The following is a 19,652-nucleotide window of genomic DNA, read 5'->3' as shown; positions in this document are numbered from 1 at the left end:
GACACCACTTGGCGTTATCATATCCTATCTCAACTTCATTCTTTTGGCCTTCGTGGTCATCTCCCTCTCTTTCTCTGCAGCTTCCTCTCTCGTCGTTCCTTTCGGGTGCGCCTTGGTACCGCTCTCTCTGCCTCTTTTCAGCAATACGAAGGTGTGCCCCAGGGTAGTGTTCTGAGCACTACTCTTTTTCTTGTTGCCCTCAATGGTCTTCTTTCCTCTCTTCCTTCAGGTGTCTTCTCCGCTCTCTATGTCGATGATCTTACCCTTTGTTGTCAGAGTGATGATTCGCCTCTCCTTCAACGCCGGCTTCAACTTGCAATTGATGCCATGTCGTCTTGGGCCACAGGTCATGGCTTCAAGTTCTCTACTTCTAAGACTTGTGCCATGACTTTTACGCGGAAACGGGTTGTTCTTCGTCCCTCTTTGTCACTTTATGGTCATCCCCTTGAATACAAAGATTCCGCGAAGCTTTTGGGGTTATTCCTTGACACTCGTTTGTCTTGGTCTCCCCATATCTCTTACCTCCGTGTTGAGTGCTCTAAGGCCCTTACCCTCCTTCGGGTCTTGTCCCATACTTCTTGGGGGGCAGATAGGCGCACTCTCCTTGCTTTACATTCCTCTCTCGTCCTGTCTAAGCTCGATTATGGTTGCCCTGCTTACTCATCTGCTTCTCCTTCTACTCTTCGCCGTCTTGATGCTTTGCACCATACTGGGTTGAGCCTCAGTTCTGGTGCCTTTCGTTCGACTCCCATCCTTAGCTTATATGTTGACACTGGCTTCCTGTCTCTCCAGGACCGCCGTGATCGCTACTGTCTTCGCTATCTTGCGAGGTCCTTGCAACATCCTTCCTCTCGCCTCTGTCGTGCTTTAACTTTTACCCCTCCTGCGGTTCCTGTTCCTCTTCACCACCTCCCTCTTTCTGTCCGGTTATCTCGCCTACAGGATTCTCTCTCCGTTCGTATTTCTGATGTTTCTCCTCGTGTTGTTCCTTCTTTGCCCCCGTGGAGGGTCCCTCTTCCGCGGTTTTGTACTTCCTTGACCCGTATCACTAAAGCTTTTACCCCTCCTGCGGTTCTAAAACGCCTTTTCCTCGAGCACTTTTCTTCTCACTCCCGCTCCGTTTCTGTCTTCACCGATGGGTCTAAGTCAGCGGACGGTGTTGGCTACTCTGTTGTTTTTCCTGATCGCACTTATGTGTCGCTTGCCTCCGGAGACTAGCATCTTTACAGCGGAACTTTATGCTATTCTCTATGCTCTTCGTCTCCTGCTTTCTCGTTGTCAGTCTTCCTTTGTGGTTGTTGTTGACTCTCGTAGTGCCCTCATGGCTCTCGGGTCCTTTAATCCGGTTCATCCAGTAGTTGTCGAGATCCAGCATTGGCCGTTTCTCGTTCACAGTAAATTTAAGTCGGTTGAGTTTTGTTGGGTTCCCAGCCATATTGGTGTGTCTTTAAATGAGCGTGCGGATGCTGCCGGTAAGGAAGCTGTCCGCTCTTGTCCCATCTCTCGTAAAGGCATTCCGTATTCCGACTTTTACCCGGTTATCCATTCCTCAGTCCTTACCCGTTGGCAGGCTTCTTGGTTGTCTGTTACTGGTAACAAGCTACGTACTCTTAAATGTTGTGTTTCCTCGTGGCCGTCCTCCTTCCACCGTAACCGGCGGTGGGAAACAGCTCTGGCGAGGTTGCGTATTGGCCATACTCGCTTAACCCATGGTCACTTGATGGAGCGCCGCCCTGCTCCTTATTGTCCTAGTTGCATTGTCCCTCTTACGGTCGTGCATGTCCTTCTTGAATGTCCTGACTTCCAGGTCGAGCGTGTGTCTTGCTTTCCGACCGCCCCTCGCGGTCACCTGTCCCTCGATAGAATTCTTGGTGACTCGGATACTTTTGATATCGTTCGCCTTATGCGTTTTTGTTCTCGTATTGGCATCCTTGGTGATATTTAGCGCCCTCTGATTATTTTGCGTAATTGATGGTGCTACATAGCCTTCCCGGTTTGGTGCCTTCTTTTGATAATTACTTACTTACTTACTTCTTCACAACGTAACTACAACATTGTTACTTCACAACGTAACTACAACATTTTTACTTCATAACGTAACTACAACATTGTTACTTCACAACGTAACTACAACATTTTTACTTCACAACCTAACTACAACATTGTTACTTCAAGACGTAACTACAACATTGTTACTTCACAACGTAACTACAACATAGTTTTAAGTTTCTTCACAACGTAACTACAACATTGTTTTAAGTTTCTTCACAACGTAACTACAGCATTGTTTTAAGTTGCTTCACAACGTAACTACCTTGAGGCTACCTTGAGGTGCTTCCGGGGCTTAGTGTCCCCGCGGCCCGGTCGTCGACCAGGCCTCCTGGTTGCTGGACTGATCAACCAGGCTGTTAGACGCGGCTGCTCGCAGCCTGACGTATGAGTCACAGCCTGGTTGATCAGGTATCCTTTGGAGGTGCTTATCCAGTTCTCTCTTGAACACTGTGAGGGGTTTGCCAGTTATGCCCCTTATGTGTAGTGGAAGCGTGTTGAACAGTCTCGGGCCTCTGATGTTGATAGAGTTCTCTCTCAGAGTACCTGTTGCACCTCTGCTTTTCAACGGGGGTATTCTGCACATCCTGCCATGTCTTCTGGTCTCATGTGGTGTTATTTCTGTGTGCAGGTTTGGGACCAGCCCCTCAATTATTTTCCACGTGTAAATTATTATGTATCTCTCCCGCCTGCGCTCAAGGGAGTACAGATTTAGGCTCTTTAGTCGGTCCCAGTAATTTAGATGTTTTACTGAGTGGATTCTAGCAGTAAAGGATCTCTGCACGCTCTCTAGGTCAGCAATTTCTCCAGCTTTGAAAGGGGCTGTCATTGTGCAGCAGTACTCCACTCTAGAGAGCACAAGCGTTTTGAAAAGTATCATCATCGGTATAGCATCTCTAGTGTGAAAAGTTGTTGTTATCCAACCTGTCATTTTTCTTGCAGTTGTGACGGCTACTTTATTGTGTTCTTTAAAGGTAAGGTCTTCCGACATGAGTACACCCAGGTCCTTTACATTGCCTTTTCGTTCTATGTTATGATTTGCCTGAGTTTTGTACGTGGTTTCTGTTTTTATATTTTCAATTTTTCCGTAGCGCATGAGCTGAAACTTATCCTCGTTGAACACCATATTATTTTCTGTAGCCCATAGAAAGACCTGATCTACATCTGATTGGAGGTTTGCCGTGTCCTCTATGTTGCCAGCTCTCATGAAAATCCTAGTGTCATCTGCAAAGGATGATACAGTGCTATAGGTTGTGTTCTGGTCTATGTCCGATATGAGGATGAGAAAAAGTACTGGGGCAAGCACAGTACCCTGGGGGACTGAGCTCTTCACGGTTGATGGGCTGGATTTTATTTTGTTGACTATTACACATTGGGTTCTGTCAGTCAGGATATTGTAGATCCATCTGCCTATTTTCCCGGTAATTCCTTTTGAACGCATTTTATGTGCAATAACACCATGGTCACATTTATCAAAAGCTTTTGCGAAATCTGTGTAAATTACATCAGCGTTTTGTTTGTCTTCCATAGCATCTAATGCCATATCATAGTGGTCCAGCAACTGCGACAGGCAAGAGCGCCCTGTTCTGAAACCATGTTGTCCGGGGTTATGGAGATGCTGTGATTCCATGAATTTTGTGATTTTACTTCTTAGCACTCTGATGGCAAGATAACGTGTATGGCACTTCCTCCTAACACAACCTCTCTCATTCAGCCTATGGATCAGGGAGTTATCTGTGCTACGAAGAGGTTGTACACCAAAAAAATGCTAAACGAAGTTTTGGTGGTTTTGCCTCTTCCGGAAGATATTGAACTCGGTGTGGATAACAGGGCTAAAAAACAACTTCAGAATTTGAAGAACTATACAATCAAGGAAGCCATCTATAACTGGGCCAAGGTATGGAGTGAAGTAAAGGAATCGACTTTGAAAAATTCCTGGAAAAAACTCCTCACGTCTACGGTCAGAAATGATGAAGAAATGGATTTTGAAGGATTTACAGATGAAATCCATGGAATGTTTAGAAATGCCGGCGAAAACTTAGAAAGACAGGATGTGGTTGATTGGCTTGAACAAGATGCCAATGATCCAGGATATGGTGTGATGAGTGAAGACGAGATTCTCCAGTCTGTTACTGGTTAGGTGGACGAAGAGGATGAAGAAGGCAGTGAAGAACCAACACCAATGACCACGAAATACAGTACACTCATGACGTATGTTGACGGATTAATAAATTTTTCATCAAATTGTGCTCATCCAGAGGTTGGAAACATGTATCCGTACCTTAGGCGAACAAAAGAGCTGATCATACAACTGGCCAGTGAACACAGAAGGCAAGCAACACTTGATTCATATATGGTACGAAAATCAAACCAAGCGCCTTCAACAAGTGAGGCGGCACGCGCAACCCAAGCGCCTTCAACAAGTGAGGCTGCACGCGCAACCCAAGAGCCTTCAACAAGTGAGGCGGCACACGCAACCCAAGTGCCTTCAACCAGTGAGGCATCCTCAGCAGACAGTGAGAACTAACTTTGCCTAATGAACTGTACATTAATTTTAAGTGTTAATTTTAGTGTTGTGTTACTATAAGTTACGTAAGTTGTCAAGAATTTTTAACTTCAAGATGAGTCATCAATCAAGAAGACGAACAACAAAAAGGTAAGTTGAGGTTTCTAGTTGAATATTTAATAATTATATGTGGCATGTCTATTCAAATTATGTTATTTGTAGTATAAAAATAGTTGGAAATGGTTAGTTTTGGACTCGTAGGTGAAAAAGTACCATTATCCGAAAAACGTGCTAATCCGGCTGGGGGTCCTTCCCATATAGTCCGGATGATCGAGTGTAGACAGTATATCATTAGACTTTGGCACCAGTTAGTGTGAATGTTAGGCCTACCGAGGACCACGGCCAGAACCTGGCCCTCTCGGAGAGACATGAGGAGCAATGGCCTATAGAAAAGCACATGTGATTTTGGAGCATTCTGTATCTGACATCGACCGGGACAGGTACTCAGAAAAATAAGTGCCTCAAAACACACCCCTATTTTGATTAAAACGACGGAAATAGAAAAACGAGTGGACAGAAATCCCCAAATGAAAATGAGCACAGCCCCACAGCGCCGGCGATCCACCCTTCAGTTATTCGGCTGTGATTATAGCATGGTCGTGTGGCTCCAGCTTCAGACACACGCTTGTTGTGCTGTACCTTGGGTCCAGTACTGTTCTTACGGTGGCGTGCAAGCTGGGAGTAATATTCACAGGTCCTCGAGCTGCATGTGCTTAGGGTTTCCTTCCTTGAGTGCCCTGTAAGTACTGTACTGCCCTTGGGGCTTGGGGTTATCTTCCACAAGTCACCTTGGGGTCTGCCTCTGTTGGTCTTTTGCTGCCCGGTGATTGACTGCCCCGAGTGTGTTGGGGGGGGGGGTTTCCTCCCTTGTTTACCTTGTGGTAAGTGGTAGTTTTTTCACTGATAAAGGTGCGGAGTGCTGCGCAGGTAATTTTCCAACCCGTTCTCGCAAATTTAATAAGTCAATATTGACTTACTAAATATGTGCATAGGTGACATACTTAACATAATAGATACCCTTAAAAAGATTCATAGAAAACACTGACCTTACCTAACCTTGTTAGTATCTTAAGATAAGCATCTTATAGCTTCGTAATTACAATTATTACCTAACCTATAATAGGTATTGGTTAAGTAATAATTGTAATTACGAAGCAATAAGATGCTTATCTTAAGACACTAACAAGGTTAGGTAAGGTCGGTGTTTTCTATGAATCTTTTTAAGGGTATCTATTATGTTTAGTATATCACCTATGCACGTAGTTAATAAGTCAATATTGACTTTACGAATTTGCGAGAACGGGTTGTAATTTTCACCTATAACAGAGGCTGGCTCTGTTCCTCCTGGGTATGTTGTCCTCTTACCAGGTTTTTAATTTCTTTTTGTTTTTGCTTGGTGGGGGTCTGCCTTTGTTTTTCCCCCAGTTATATTAGGGTTGACCTTCGGTTTTCGGTGGTACACCTCGCTTCGCCCCCGTGAGTGGACACGTCCCGGGGATTCAGCTTTAGCAGTTTGTTGGCAGCATTGGGCGCCGGTTAGCAGTACCCTGCCTGGGCTTACCCTTAGCGATGCCAGTCTAGGGGCCCTTGGAAACCCTGGGTGGGGGAGGGGCACGCGGGGTCCAATGGATGTGACCCCTGGGTCCCCTCTTGCTTTGTGGGATTTTGAGAGTTGCTCTGTCCCCTTGTCTCAGGGTGACGCTCATTATTTTTGCCTCCGTAATGCTGCCTGTTGGGTCGGTGACACATTCGACCCTGAGTCCTGCGAGCTATGTTGCTTGTTTGTGACTCAATTCACCCAATCTACTGATGATATTGTTTGGGTGCAGGCGGCTACTGCATTGCAGGATAGGTTAAGGTTATTGCACGTGCTAGGTTGGATGCACTGCCTTAGCAGTGCCTTAACAGTCTTAACAGTGATAAATTTCAGGTACTCAGGTACGGCAAAAATGAGGATCTGAAACATAATACAGGGTACAAAACACAATCGAATCTTCCCATAGTAGAAAAACATCATGTCAAGGATTTGGGAATAATGATGTCCGACGATCTAACATTTAGGGAGCATAACCAAGCAAATATCGCGTCAGCCAGAAAAATGATCGGATGGATTACGAGAACTTTCAAATCCAGGGATCCCATCACAATGGTTGTACTCTTCAAGTCACTTGTGTTGTCCCGTCTCGAGTACTGCTCAGTACTCACTTCCCCCTTTAGAGCAGGAGAGATTGCTGAAATAGAGGGAATACAGAGAACATATACGGCACGCGTAGACGAGATAAAACACCTAAATTATTGGGATCGTCTCAAAGCTCTCCAAATGTATTCTCTAGAAAGGAGACGAGAGAGATACCAAATAATATACACATGGAAAATACTGGAGGGTCAGGTCCCAAATCTACACAGTAAAATAACAACGTACTGGAGTGAACGATATGGAAGAAAATGCAAGATTGAACCAGTGAAGAGCAGAGGTGCCATAGGCACAATCAGAGAGCACTGTATAAACATCAGGGGTCCGCGGTTGTTCAACGTCCTCCCAGCGACTATAAGAAATATTGCCGGAACAACCGTGGACATCTTCAAGAGAAAACTGGACGGTTTTCTAAGAGAAGTTTCGGATCAGCCGGGCTGTGGTGGGTACGTGGCCCTGCGGGCCGCTTCAAGCAACAGCCTGGTGGACCAAACTCTCACAAGTCAAGCCTGGCCTCAGGCCGGGCTTGGGGAGTAGAAGAACTCCCAGAACCCCATCAACTAGGTATCAACCAGGTATGCTTTTCTGGATGCCCCGAGGCTGCCCCGTTTTTGCTTATAGGGACCCGGACTTTGGGGGTGCTGGTCGCAATGGCTTTGGTTCCGTCCGCGCCCCCTCGCTCTTCCCATGCTGTGGTTCATTCTGCCCCCCCCCTCCCCCCCCCCCCCCTCTGCCTCCGGCTCCTAAGCGTCTAAGGGCCTCTGGGTCCGGGGCAGGGTTTAGAGGTTTCTAAGACTCAAGCGGTTTCGAGGGTTGCCCGTTCCGGAGTGGCGACGGAGGCATTCGAATCGGCTCTTCCAGCCGTAGCACTGGGGTCTGACAAGCAGACCCCTGCTCTTCATGCTTTTCCGGTCGCCCCGGCTTTTTCTTGTGAGGCCGGGGCTTTAGAGGATGACTCGCTCCAGGGGGGCCTGATGTGGAGGTTCTCGGGGTTAGGGAGGAGCTGACTTGGGGGCCCTTGGGCCCCGTTGGACCCTGCCTGGGTTTTCTGAACCCAGGGCTTACTGTTACAAGGAGTGGAGTTTTCCTTTTCCCTCTGTGTATGAGTTGGATTTGGGTTCGGGTCCTCCCCGGGTTCGATACCGTATCCCTGCGGTTCCTTCGGTTCCATATTTTCTGAGGTTTTCGGCTTTCCACGTCTCACCTACTGAGGTGTAGGCGGCCATTGCGGCTTATCTCCTGCGAGGCCCAGAATGTGCCTCTATGATGGATCCATCTTACTTCAGGTTAGGATCTTCATCTCCATACTGGTTTCGTTATGAGGTTCCAGAGTCGTCCTGGCTTGCGGACTGCCCGTTGTTGTCATTGGATGCTTGGGGCGCTTTCTGTCATACCCACTTGAGTGGTGCGAGGCATTGACTGTGGTCCAGGTTTACCTGTGGGCGATTTTGAGCACTTTAATGAGTGTCTTCGCTCCAGCCCTTCTGCGGATGGATGTGGGAGCAATTCAGCTTAACGTGAAGGTTCCTTCCCTGTCAGCGGCACTTGTGGCTGAGGACTTGCCGCTTGTGGCTTGCTGGCTTCGGTCTTTCATTTCTTTTCCCTCCTGGAGCTGTCTTCGGATTGGCTTGCTGAGGATGTAAAGGCGCTTGGAGCCGTCCCTGGGTCTGGTGCCTTGGTCTCGGCTGCTGGTGCATCGTCTGCGCCTTTGAAGCTGTTTGCGCCGATCCTGCGGGATGCGCTGTTGCAGTTTTTCAGTCCGTAACGGGACTGTGCAGACCTGCGGTTCATTCTGGATTTGTCTTGTCTGAACCCCCTGAGTTTCTTGCCCCCCCCCCTCCTTTCGGATTACTACTCTGTCTGAGGTCCGGCTCCTGTTAGAGTCAGGTGCTTGGTTGGTGTCCCTGGACCTCAAGGACGCTGACTGGCATGTCCTGATTCATCCGGGGTTCAAGGACTGGCTCGGTTTTGTTGTGGGGCATCAGAGTTACTGCTTTTGTTGTCTCTCTTTTCGGGTTGAACCTGGCACCTCACATGTTCACACGCCTTACCAGGGTCGTGATTGCCCATCTGCATCTTTTAGATGTTCAGGTGTTGGCTTACCTCGACGACTGGCTGATCAGGGCTCCTAGTTAGTCCGCGTGTCTGAGTTTGGTGCTTTCTCCAAACCCCTCGCCAGGGGTTTGATGCTTTTCCAGCTAGCCGGGTTCGGGTTCCTGGAGAACTGGTGGAAGTCCCATCTGGTCTCCCAGGTTCAGACCTGGCTGGGTCTTGTGTGGGACTCTCGGACCACTTCCTTGTCTCCCCCTCCAGAGTCTCTCCTTTGGCTGCGGTCCTGCATGTGCTTGTTTCTGGGGGCTCCCAGGTCACCCGGCAGTTGCTAGAGGGTTTGTACAGGTGTCTGAACTTTGTGATGATGGTCTACCCACTGGGTCGGGTTTGGTTTCATCAGCTGTTCTGATTCCTTCGGGGACATTCCTTCCGCCTCTCTCGCGGTCATTGGGTTCCTCCAAGGGCTTTGCGTCGGCTGCTGCATCGCCAGCTTCCTCTTCAGGTTTTTCAGGATTCTGTGTCATGGGTCCTACCCGAGCCCTCGCTCATTGTGTTCACGAATGCGTCGTCTCTCGGCTGGGGCTTCATGACCAGTGCTCACCAGGCCGGTCAAGTGCGATGGGGTCCGTCCTTCTATTGGACCACAGCACGGTGCAGGAGTTTGTGGCGGTGTGGTTTTCATTTCGGAGAGTTCGGATCACCTGCAAGTTGACGATTCGACTCCATTCTGACTGCTCCCCGGTGGTTCATTGCCTGAACCGAGGGGGTGCGGTTCTTGGCTTTTTGGGTTGGTCGCTTTGGGTGACTCGTCTGCTGAGTTCTCTGTGTTTGGTTCTCCTGGTTCTCTCCCATGACATTTGTAAGTTTGCTGTGCTTGCTACCGTCTTCGGTAACATGTCCTGGGCTGATATTCGGGCGCGGGGATTTTGGCAGTCGAACAGGGTCCTGGCTGCACGCTACCTCGTGAATGTTCCTGGACCTAGTCAGGACTGTGTCACTTTATATCGGCGGATGCAGCCTGTTGTCTTGACTTTGAGTTGAGATGCGAGCACCAACCGCCTCCAGGGTAAGTCCCTCTGGTTTTTGTCTTTGGTGATGTAACTCCAGGGAACAGAAGGGGCTTCCTTAAGAAAACCAGTGTTGAATGTAATGAAACACCATTTTCTAGGTGAGTACTGGAGGCTCCCGGCAACCCTCCCTCCCTCCCTCCGGTCGGCGTTTTTTTCAAGTGTTTTTGACATCCAGCCTCAGAACTGCAGGGTGGATTGCCAGCGCAGTGGGTTTGGGGCTCCCCCTTCCTTCCCTGGGTTTGTTTAGGGGCTCTTACCTTACAGGGTGCCTGTTCCGGTCGATGACAGATACAGAAGGCTCCAAATCCCATGTGCATTTCTATAGGCCATTGCTCCTCGTGCCTCTCTGAGGGGGCCAGGTTCTGGCCGTGGGCCCTGGTAGGCCTAGAACTCCATTCACACTGACTGATGTCAAAGTCTAACGATGTACATATCAACCTGGATAACTCTGGGGAGCCTCTGGGATTCACTCAGAAAATGGCCTTTCATTACATTCAACGCTGGTATTTTGTTGTATACTGCTTTGAAACTACTGACGGTTTTGGCCTCCACCACCTTCTCACCTAACTTGTTTCAACTTTCTACCACTCTGTTTAAAAAAAAAACATTCTGATGTTTTTTGGCATCTTTGTGTGTGTGAAATGTGAAAGTGAAGTATGAAAGCGAAGTGAAAATGTGAAAGTGAAATGTGAAGTGTATGTGTGTGTGTGTGTGTGTGTGTGTGTGTGTGTGTGTGTGTGTGTGTGTGTGTGTGTGTGTGTGTGTGTGTGTGTGTGTGTGTGTGTGTGTGTGTGTGCAAGACTTGGTGTAAACCTTTACATAAAATATACAAACATATAACTGTGGGTTTTTATCCTATGTTGTTATATCTGTGAGAAGACATCACCATTACTTGTATGATTGTTATTACTGCTACAGTACTGATAATTATTATTAGAATGCTAGTTGTCATAACTGGAGTATTGATTGTCATAACTGGATTACTGGTGGTCTTTATAGGTACTCTAATACTGGCTGACATTATTGGAATGAATGAAAGTGGAGTTTTAATTTTTCCAGTCATAATCAAGACTGGGCCGTGTTTGCTGGGGAATGTAGCACAGGAGAGAACTGCATCACACCGGGACTGTACGCAATGGTTGGGGCAGCCGCTGTTCTCGGTGGAGTCACTCGCATGACGGGTAAACTTTATTTACACTGTTATAAATTGTTGACACATGTATCTTAGATATCTTAACATTTATATTCTTAAACAAAAAATAATCATTTACTATGTTAGTCAGTGTTTGTGTGTTTACTGATAACTCATAGATAATTCTAAATTCTAGTCTCCTAAATAATTTTAACTTTATCCTTTAGTTTCATAGTAATGCTCGTGTTGTCATTGACAAACCTTGTCAGATTTGTATTATAATATGAAACACATATTCAGACATAATTTGCTAATCAGTATTCAGTTATGCACTCAAATGCTTCAATCCAGCTTTAACTAATTCAATTCAGTACATGTTATTTAAATAATACAAAGCAGATGTTGTAACAATATCTCAAAATTGAATTACAGTTGCCAGAATGATTCTTACAAAGTAGAACATAATAACACTACATTATTAAGTATGATATTTAGAAATATCACACAATTAGTTTTATTTCCTCCCAAGTATCACTGGTGGTGATCATGTTCGAGCTGACGGGAGGTGTGCGCTACATCGTGCCCCTCATGGCTGCAGTCATGGCAAGCAAATGGATTGGAGATGCATTTGGCCGTGAGGGTATTTATGACGCTCACATCATTCTTAATGGATATCCGTTCTTGGATTCCAAAGAAGAGTTTAGTCACACCACCTTGGCACATGATGTCATGAAACCAGGGTCAGTAATTGTTATATGCTTATGTTCTCACACTTTCTGAGTAATGTTACTTCACTCTGCATGCAACTGTATGTAACCTGGCAGCATTAGACGTTTGCCAAACAATAATAATAATAATAAAAAAAGAGCTCCTCACAACCAATAATCACAGCTCCTACGGATTTTCTCACTGATACATCATGTTAGTGTGATTTCTCTCTGTACATTGAAAGAGGAGCATCAGAGGTAAAACATTCCTTCCTCTGAAGCTCACACGACAGACCCAAAGTGCATTGGGGGATTGTGTGAAACCCGAGTTCGGCTTCAGTAGAAGCCTCGGGAACCTTCGTGGGATCATAAGAACCCCCAGGTTGCAATCCTTTTGACCAATATGTCGTGGCCTAGTTGTCTGGAGTGTGGTCTGGGAATACCCAGTGTATGGGTTCAAATCTTCATCACGGCTCCTACATATTTTCTATTGATACATCACTTTAGTGTGATTTCACTCTGAATAATGATGATAATCAACAACACAGAAATCACACTAATGTGATATATACTGTACCAATGAGAAAATCCACCAGGGCTATGAGGTGGCACGAACCTACGACCCCAGCATTGCCAGTCACATACTCTACCACTGGAGTATGCTTGTGGGTCATACGTAAACCTAATCACCGAGTGCTTTTGGGTCATACTTAAAAACATGGACTGGCTTCAATACTTCCTGGCCTAGACTCCAGACTTCCTGTGATTTCAGTAGAAATCCAGTTGTAGTACTTGTACAAGCGACGGTGGTCCAGTGGTAGAGTATGCAAACAGTTTTGCAAAATCCAATGTTAAATAAGTATACAATGATATTCCTGGCTTGTCTTAATTTGGTAGGAGAGTCAAGTTCAGAGAGAAACTCTTCATCTTCTCAACTTGATGCAGTGAAGGTGCAACATTTTTGTCCTGCTGGGATTTTTCACCAAATTTGAATATAAATTCCTGTTTCTAGTACAGTGACACCTCAGCTTACGAATGCCCCTATTTACGAACTTTCGGGTTACGAGCCCAATTTCTTCGTAAAATGCGAATCGGGTTACGAGCTTTGCCTTTCTGAAACAAAGTTTGTTGATATGCTTATGGCCGACCTAGCGTGTGGTGCATGACGATCGTGCCTCAGTTTACCAGTGCTTTCCGCCTAGTGACAATCATACCTGAATTCATACCTGAAAGAATTTCATCTTTTTTTTCGGATTTTTGGGGTATTTGAACATAAAAGTTATTATATATCTCGCCATAGGTCCCAAGAGAGCCAGTGGTAAGGTTCAAGCCAAGAAAACACATGTGAGAATGACCACAGAGGAAAAACAAAAGATGATTCGTAAACATGAAAATGGTATAAGGATTGTTGTTGTAGAGTCCCTTCTTCATTTATTAAGAAAATGATTGCAGTATGAGAAGAATTGCAAAATTTGGCTGAAAAGTGTCACACAAATCAAGCTGCAGCAGGCCATTGTGTTAACCTTTATAATGACAATGTGATGTCTTACTTCAAACAAGTGTTACAATGTAGGGAAAAAGAAGTGTCGCTAGACAGGTTTTTAGTGAGAAAACCAAGCGGTGAGCCACAAGCAGGTCCTAATGGTATGCAGGATACACTCTGCCAGAGAGTGTATCCCAGAAAGTCATCACTCCCTGATGTTATAATGGAAGGGGACTCCCCTTCCAAACACCAACTCCTCTCCTCCTTCCCCCCTCCTCACCATCTTCCATACGCCAACGAGAGTCATCAGTAAAGGTAAGTAATAACTTGTACGTACTTTAGTACTGAAGATTTGGGTGAATTAGGTATAAAATTTACTTTGAAATTAATATTTTGGTGAGTCTGGAACAGATTAATTCAATTTACATTATTCTTATGGGGAAATTCCCTTTACTTTACAAATATTCGGCTTACAAACCGTCCCTGGGAACGGATAAAATTCGTAAACTGAGGTACCACTGTATTTTAAACATGAACCTAATGATTTGATCATCACTACTATTCTGTTTCCCAATTCCACAGAAGAAATAGAGGAGCAAATAGAAAACGAAAGATACAAAAACAGACAATTCATTGGTGTATCATCCACACAATGTGCAGCAGCATTACAGAGAACAAGTACTCTTACCCCAGCAATATAACACACAAAGGAAAGGAATCAGAGAGCCACAACCCCGATCCCTACAACCCCGGAGGGGAGTGGGGAACCCTCCTCTAACAGTGCAATAGCCACAGGGAGTGCGGCACCACCCCCCACATTCTACCCAACAGACACCCTACCTGCCCCATTTCCTGTCAGCCCCCCACCAAGTACCCACCTAAGGCACCCTGCCCCCACCCAACCCCCTCCTCCCACACACCCTCCTCCTCCCACTCCCGCCTCCCCCCCAGGACCCCCCGTCTTCCCCATCCCCCAAGCCCTCCCTTCTCCCACATGCCCTCCTGTCTCTCCCACCCCCAAGCCCTCCGTTCTCCCCTGCCCCACTAGGCCCCCTCACTCTCCCCCACCCCACCTAAGCCTTCCCCTCTCCACCACTCCTCTAAACCCTTCCCTCTTCCTCACCCACCTCAGCCTTCCCTTTCCCCCCAAGCCCTCCCCCCTTTTCTGCCTCCCAACCCCCCCCCCTTCTCCCCCATCCTCCAAAGCCTCTCCTTCCCCCACGCTCCCCCAACCCTCCCCCTCTCACTCTTCCCCCCTACCCTCCCCCTCTCACCCACCCCCTACCCTCCCCCTCTCACCCACCCCCTACCCTCCCCCTCTCACCCACCCCCCCTACCCTCCCCCTCTCACCCACCCCCCCTACCCTCCCCCTCTCACCCACCCCCCCTACCCTCCCCCTCTCACCCACCCCCCCTACCCTCCCCCTCTCACCCACCCCCCCTACCCTCCCCCTCTCACCCACCCACCCAACCCTCCCCCTGTCACTCTTCGCCCCTTCCCTCCCCCCTACCCTCCCCCCTCTCACCCACCCCCTCTACCCTCCCCCCTCTCACCCACCCCCGTTACCCTCCCCCTCCCCCCCCCTCTCACCCACCCCTGTTACCCTCCCCCTCTCACCCACCCACCCAACCCTCCCCCTGTCACTCTTCGCCCCTTCCCTCCCCCCTACCCTCCCCCCTCTCACCCACCCCCTCTACCCTCCCCCCTCTCACCCACCCCCGTTACCCTCCCCCCCCTCTCACCCACCCCCGTTACCCTCCCCCCCCTCTCACCCACCCCTGTTACCCTCCCCCTCCCCCCAACCCCCCAAGCCCTTCCTCTTCCACCAGTCTCCCTGTACCAGATCCTCCCAGCTCCCACTCACCCCCAGATCCCACAGGTCACCCCCCCCCCCCAGAGGAGAAGCAGAAGAGAGTCAGTTTCAGGGTAATGTATTCGAGCATAGATGGGATCACAAGCAAGGCAAGTGAACTAAGGGAAAGGGCACAAGAAGTGAACCCGAATGTAATCGGACTCACTGAAACAAACCTCTCAAGAATCATAACGAATGCCATATTTCCCCAGGAGTACACAGTAATAAGGAAAGAGAGGGAAGGTAGGGGAGGAGGTGGAGTGGCCCTACTCATGAGAAAGGAATGGAGTTTTAAGGAGATGGCTATACCGGGCTGTGAGGGTTTCAGAGACTACATAGCAGGCACCATGACAATAGGAGGACCAAGAATAGTAGTAGCAGTAATATATAACCCTCCACCAAATGACAGAAGACCTAGTCAAGAGTATGAAACCAACAACATGGCAGTTAACACTATAATTGAGAGGGCAGCCTCTGCTACCTGTAGAAATAGATCCCACCTGCTCATTATGGGGGATTTCAATCACGGAAGGATTGACTGGGAGAACAAGGAACCGCATGGAGGCGAGGATACGTGGAGAGCCAAACTATTGGAGGCGGTGACTAGAAACTTTTTAAACCAGCATGTCAGAGAACCCACAAGGATGAGAGGAAATGATGAACCAGCAAGACTCGACCTAGTCTTCACTCTGAACGACTCCGACATAAGAGAAATCGGTTTTGATGCCCCAGTAGGAATGAGCGACCACAGTGTACTGGTGTTTGAGTACTTGATTGAAGAAGGGTTATTGAACTCGAGGAGGGATACCGAAAACAAAAGGTTAGCATACCGAAAGGGAAATTATGAGGAGATGAGAAAATTCCTAACAGATATAGCATGGGAAACAGAGCTCAGGGGAAAGACGGCCCAAGACATGATGGACTACATCACGCAGAAGTGCAAGGACGCAGCAAACAAGTTTGTCCCAGTCCAAAAGGAAAACAGTGAAATGAAGATGAGAAACCCATGGTTTAATCAGAAATGTAGGCTAGCTAAGCAGCAAAGTAAAAGGGCATGGAGAAACTATAGGAATAATAGGACACTTGAGAGCAGAGAAAAATATCAGAATGCCAGGAATGAATATGTCAGGATGAGAAGAGAGGCAGAAAGACAATACGAAAATGACATCGCAAGCAAGGCAAAGACTCAGCCTAAATTGCTGCATAGCCACATCAGGAGAAAAACAACAGTAAAGGAACAGGTTATGAAATTAAGAATAGGGGGAAGAAGGATTCACTACAAATGACAAGGAAGTTTGTGAGGAACTGAATAAGAAATTCCAGGAGGTCTTCACCTTAGAGCAAGGAGAAATCCCAGAGATAAGAGAGGGAATAGCTAACCAGGATCCACTGGAAGAGTTTGAGATTACCAGCGGGGAAGTAAGGAAGTGTTTACTGGAGTTGGATGTGACAAAGGCTATAGGCCCAGATGGAATCTCCCCTTGGATACTAAAGGAAGGAGCAAGAGAACTGTGCCTACCACTCTCCATAGTGTACAACAAATCAATGGCAACAGGAGAACTGCCAGATATTTGGAAAGCAGCTAACGTAGTCCCGATATACAAGAAAGGGGATAGACAGGAGGCACTGAACTACAGGCCAGTGTCCCTAACCTGTATACCATGCATGCTGATGGAGAAGATTGTGCAAAGAAAGCTAGTGGAACATCTGGAGCGAAAGAACTTTGTAACACAGCATCAACATGGGTTCAGGGATGGCAGGTCCTGCCTCACATGGTTACTTGAATTCTACGATCAGGCAAGAAAGAGAAGGGTGGGGATAATTGCAACAATTATCCAATAGTATAATGTTGCAATTTTCTCACATGGAAATTTAAATAAATTGTAGTTGGTCCTATAGTCAGTATCTAAGGATCTACAATACTGAATTGCTATAATTTCCTTTGGAATTTACTTAAGGTTACATAATTATTCTTGAGCTCCTGTGATGAGAGTGACTGGCAGGAACCCGTGCACAACCTCAGCTGCCAGGTATTGGTGGCTGGATAACTTGGAGTTGGGGCTGTTTTCCTCTTAACAACTCCTCCTGTATTGTTTGACTAGTTGTCTTCATTTGTTTTTTCATTAAAATCTTTACTTTGTTTCCTTATTCCTGGTACCGTGAGTGGTTCAAAGTACCACTCCTTTAGAAGCATCTAAACTCCTTGTATGAGGAGTTTAGATGCTTCCCTCAAACCAGATGGTTGCCTGGTTGCCTTACAGGTCGCGTAGGTCCAGAAACGTGGTTTGTTATAGAGGCTCTGTTGTACTAGTGCATGAGCTCCAGGGAGCTACTTTTAACATAGCATTTCATTACACTCAACTCTACTGTCTGGGGGGGGCGAGCCCCTTGTGGCTTCCTTAAGCTACCATACTGATATAGTGCCAGACTATTAGGTGCCATCAGTCGTGGAGGTGTTCTTTACTTCCGGGCACCACAAACCTGAACCCGGTCCCTTCAAAGAGGCAAAAAAATAAATGTGCAGTATAACACAAACATTTGTGTTATACTCCTGTGTAACACAGGAGTTGGCTGCATCAACCTTGTGTCAACCTGAAGAACCCCAAGAAGCCAAATGCCGCACCAACCATGAGGTTGGCATGACGTTTGGTTTCTTGAGGTTCGGATCTGCCCTTTCCGATGGGGGGGCAGCTGGCTCTTTTTGCCCGCGATTCGTGGGGTTTTCAGGTTGTTTCTTCCAGTCTTTGGTGGCGTTGGGCGGCCCTTCCTCCTATCGAAGGGTCAGGTCTAGGGGGGCCGGCCGCTTCCCCGTCCCTCTGTTGGGTCATCTCGGAGAGGCTTTGCTTGGGCGTGATCGAAACGACCTTGTCTCTCAAGTTGGTTTCCTGCATGTTTCCAGTTCCAAAACGGGACCGTGCGGATCTCTGGTACATTCTGGACTTGTCTCGTCTGAACCGGTTGATTCCTTGCACCTCCTTTCGGATGACCATATTGTCCGAGGTTCAGCTTCTTCTCGAGCCGGGCACTTGGATGATTTCCATGGACCTCAGGGACGCTTATTGGCATGTTGCTATTCATCAGGGGTTCAGGAATTGGTTGGGTTTTGTGGTGGGGCAAAGACACTTTTGTTGTCTTCCCTTTGGCTTGAATCTGGCACCTCGCATTTTCATGTGTTTAACCAGGGTCATTGTGGCCCATCTGCGTCTGCTAGGTCTTCAGGTTTTGGCCTACTTCAACGACTGGTTGGTGTGGGCTCCCAGCTGGTCTGCTTGCCAGGTTCATTTCCAGCGTGCCAGGTGCGGGTCCCTTGTGAATTGGTGGAAGTCCCAGTTGGTTCCGTCCCAAGTTCGGACTTGTCTGGGCCTAGTGTGAGACTCTCAAACTGCGTCCCTTTTGTGGCTTTGCTCCGATTGTGGTCCTACCTTCAGCTGTTTTTGAGGGGTACCTGGGTCACTAGGCGGTTCATCGAGCAGCTGTGCAGGAACCTGAATTTTGCCATGCTGGTTTATCTGCTGGGCAGGGTTTGGCTTCAGAGGCTGTTCTGGTATCATTAGGGCAGTCTCTTTCACCACTCTCGCAATCGCTGGGCATGTTCTTTGGTGTCCTTGCGTCCGTTGCTTTGTCTCTGGCTTCCTCTTTAGGATTTTCAAGGTTCGGTGCCATGGCATCTTCCTTTCCTCTCACTCAATGTGTTCACGGATGCCTCACCCATCGGTTGGGGTTCTGTGACCAGCTCTCACCAGGCCGGCCAGGGGCGTTGGGATTTGTCCTTCCTTCGGGTTCACAGCACAATGCGGGAGTTTGTGGCTGTGTGGCAGGTGCTGCAGCGGATTCGGCTTCCTTGGGGCTCTGTGATCCGGCTCTATACAGAGTGCTTCCCTATGGTTCATTGTCTCAAATGGGGGGGAAGGGGTGTCTATGCAGTCCATGGCTCTTTGGGGGTTGTAAGTTTAGCTCTCTGTGCTGTTCACATTCAGTGCGTGTCCAACATCCTGGCAGACAACCTGTGGCTCTTCATAGAAAACCAGCGTTGAATTTAATGAAGTACCATTTTCTGGGCAAGCCCCAGAAGCTCCCTGACACCCTCCATCCCTCCGGCTTGCGATTTTGCATCATTAAAGAACTGAGTGGGCAGGGGGGGGGGGAGGGGGGGACTCTAATGAGCAGGAGTGCTAGTTGAGTGAAGGGTTGCTGGTTTGCTTTTTTTCTGGGGGAGTTCCTTTGCTCTTTCTGGACGTACTTCGCAATTTTCACAAAACTGTCGTTTTTGTTTCGCCTGTCTTTCTGGGTGCCTTCCCTGGTCGATGGCAAAATATGACATACTTGAAATGTAAAGTGCTCATAGGCCATTGCTCCCTGCACCTCTCTGAGGGGAGCAGGTTCTGGTTCATGGTCCCAGTAGACATAAGGACTCCTATGACTGATGACCCCAAATTAATAAAGCACTATATCAGTTGGATAGCTTCATGGAGCCTCCGGGGCTCGCCCTGATAATGGCGTTTCATTACATTCAACGCTGGTTTTTTCTTCTACCCTGTCCGACATC

General features: G+C 47.7%; 1 protein-coding gene across 1 annotated transcript in view; it reads left to right on the top strand.

Annotated features, from left to right (window-relative positions):
- The first annotated feature begins 10,981 nt into the window (after positions 1-10,981).
- LOC123753220 (H(+)/Cl(-) exchange transporter 3) overlaps positions 10,982-19,652 on the top strand; it is a 34,314-nt gene continuing 25,643 nt past the window's right edge. Inside the window, exons 1-2 of the mRNA XM_069320167.1 lie at positions 10,982-11,112; positions 11,593-11,803. Of these exons, the coding sequence (XP_069176268.1) occupies positions 11,067-11,112; positions 11,593-11,803 (257 nt within the window). The 5' untranslated portion in view covers positions 10,982-11,066. The remainder of the gene's footprint in view (positions 11,113-11,592; positions 11,804-19,652) is intronic.

Source organism: Procambarus clarkii, unplaced genomic scaffold, assembly GCF_040958095.1.
Source record: "Procambarus clarkii isolate CNS0578487 unplaced genomic scaffold, FALCON_Pclarkii_2.0 HiC_scaffold_103, whole genome shotgun sequence".
Lineage (NCBI taxonomy): Eukaryota > Metazoa > Arthropoda > Malacostraca > Decapoda > Cambaridae > Procambarus > Procambarus clarkii.
This window is presented reverse-complemented; position numbering and strand designations above follow the sequence as displayed.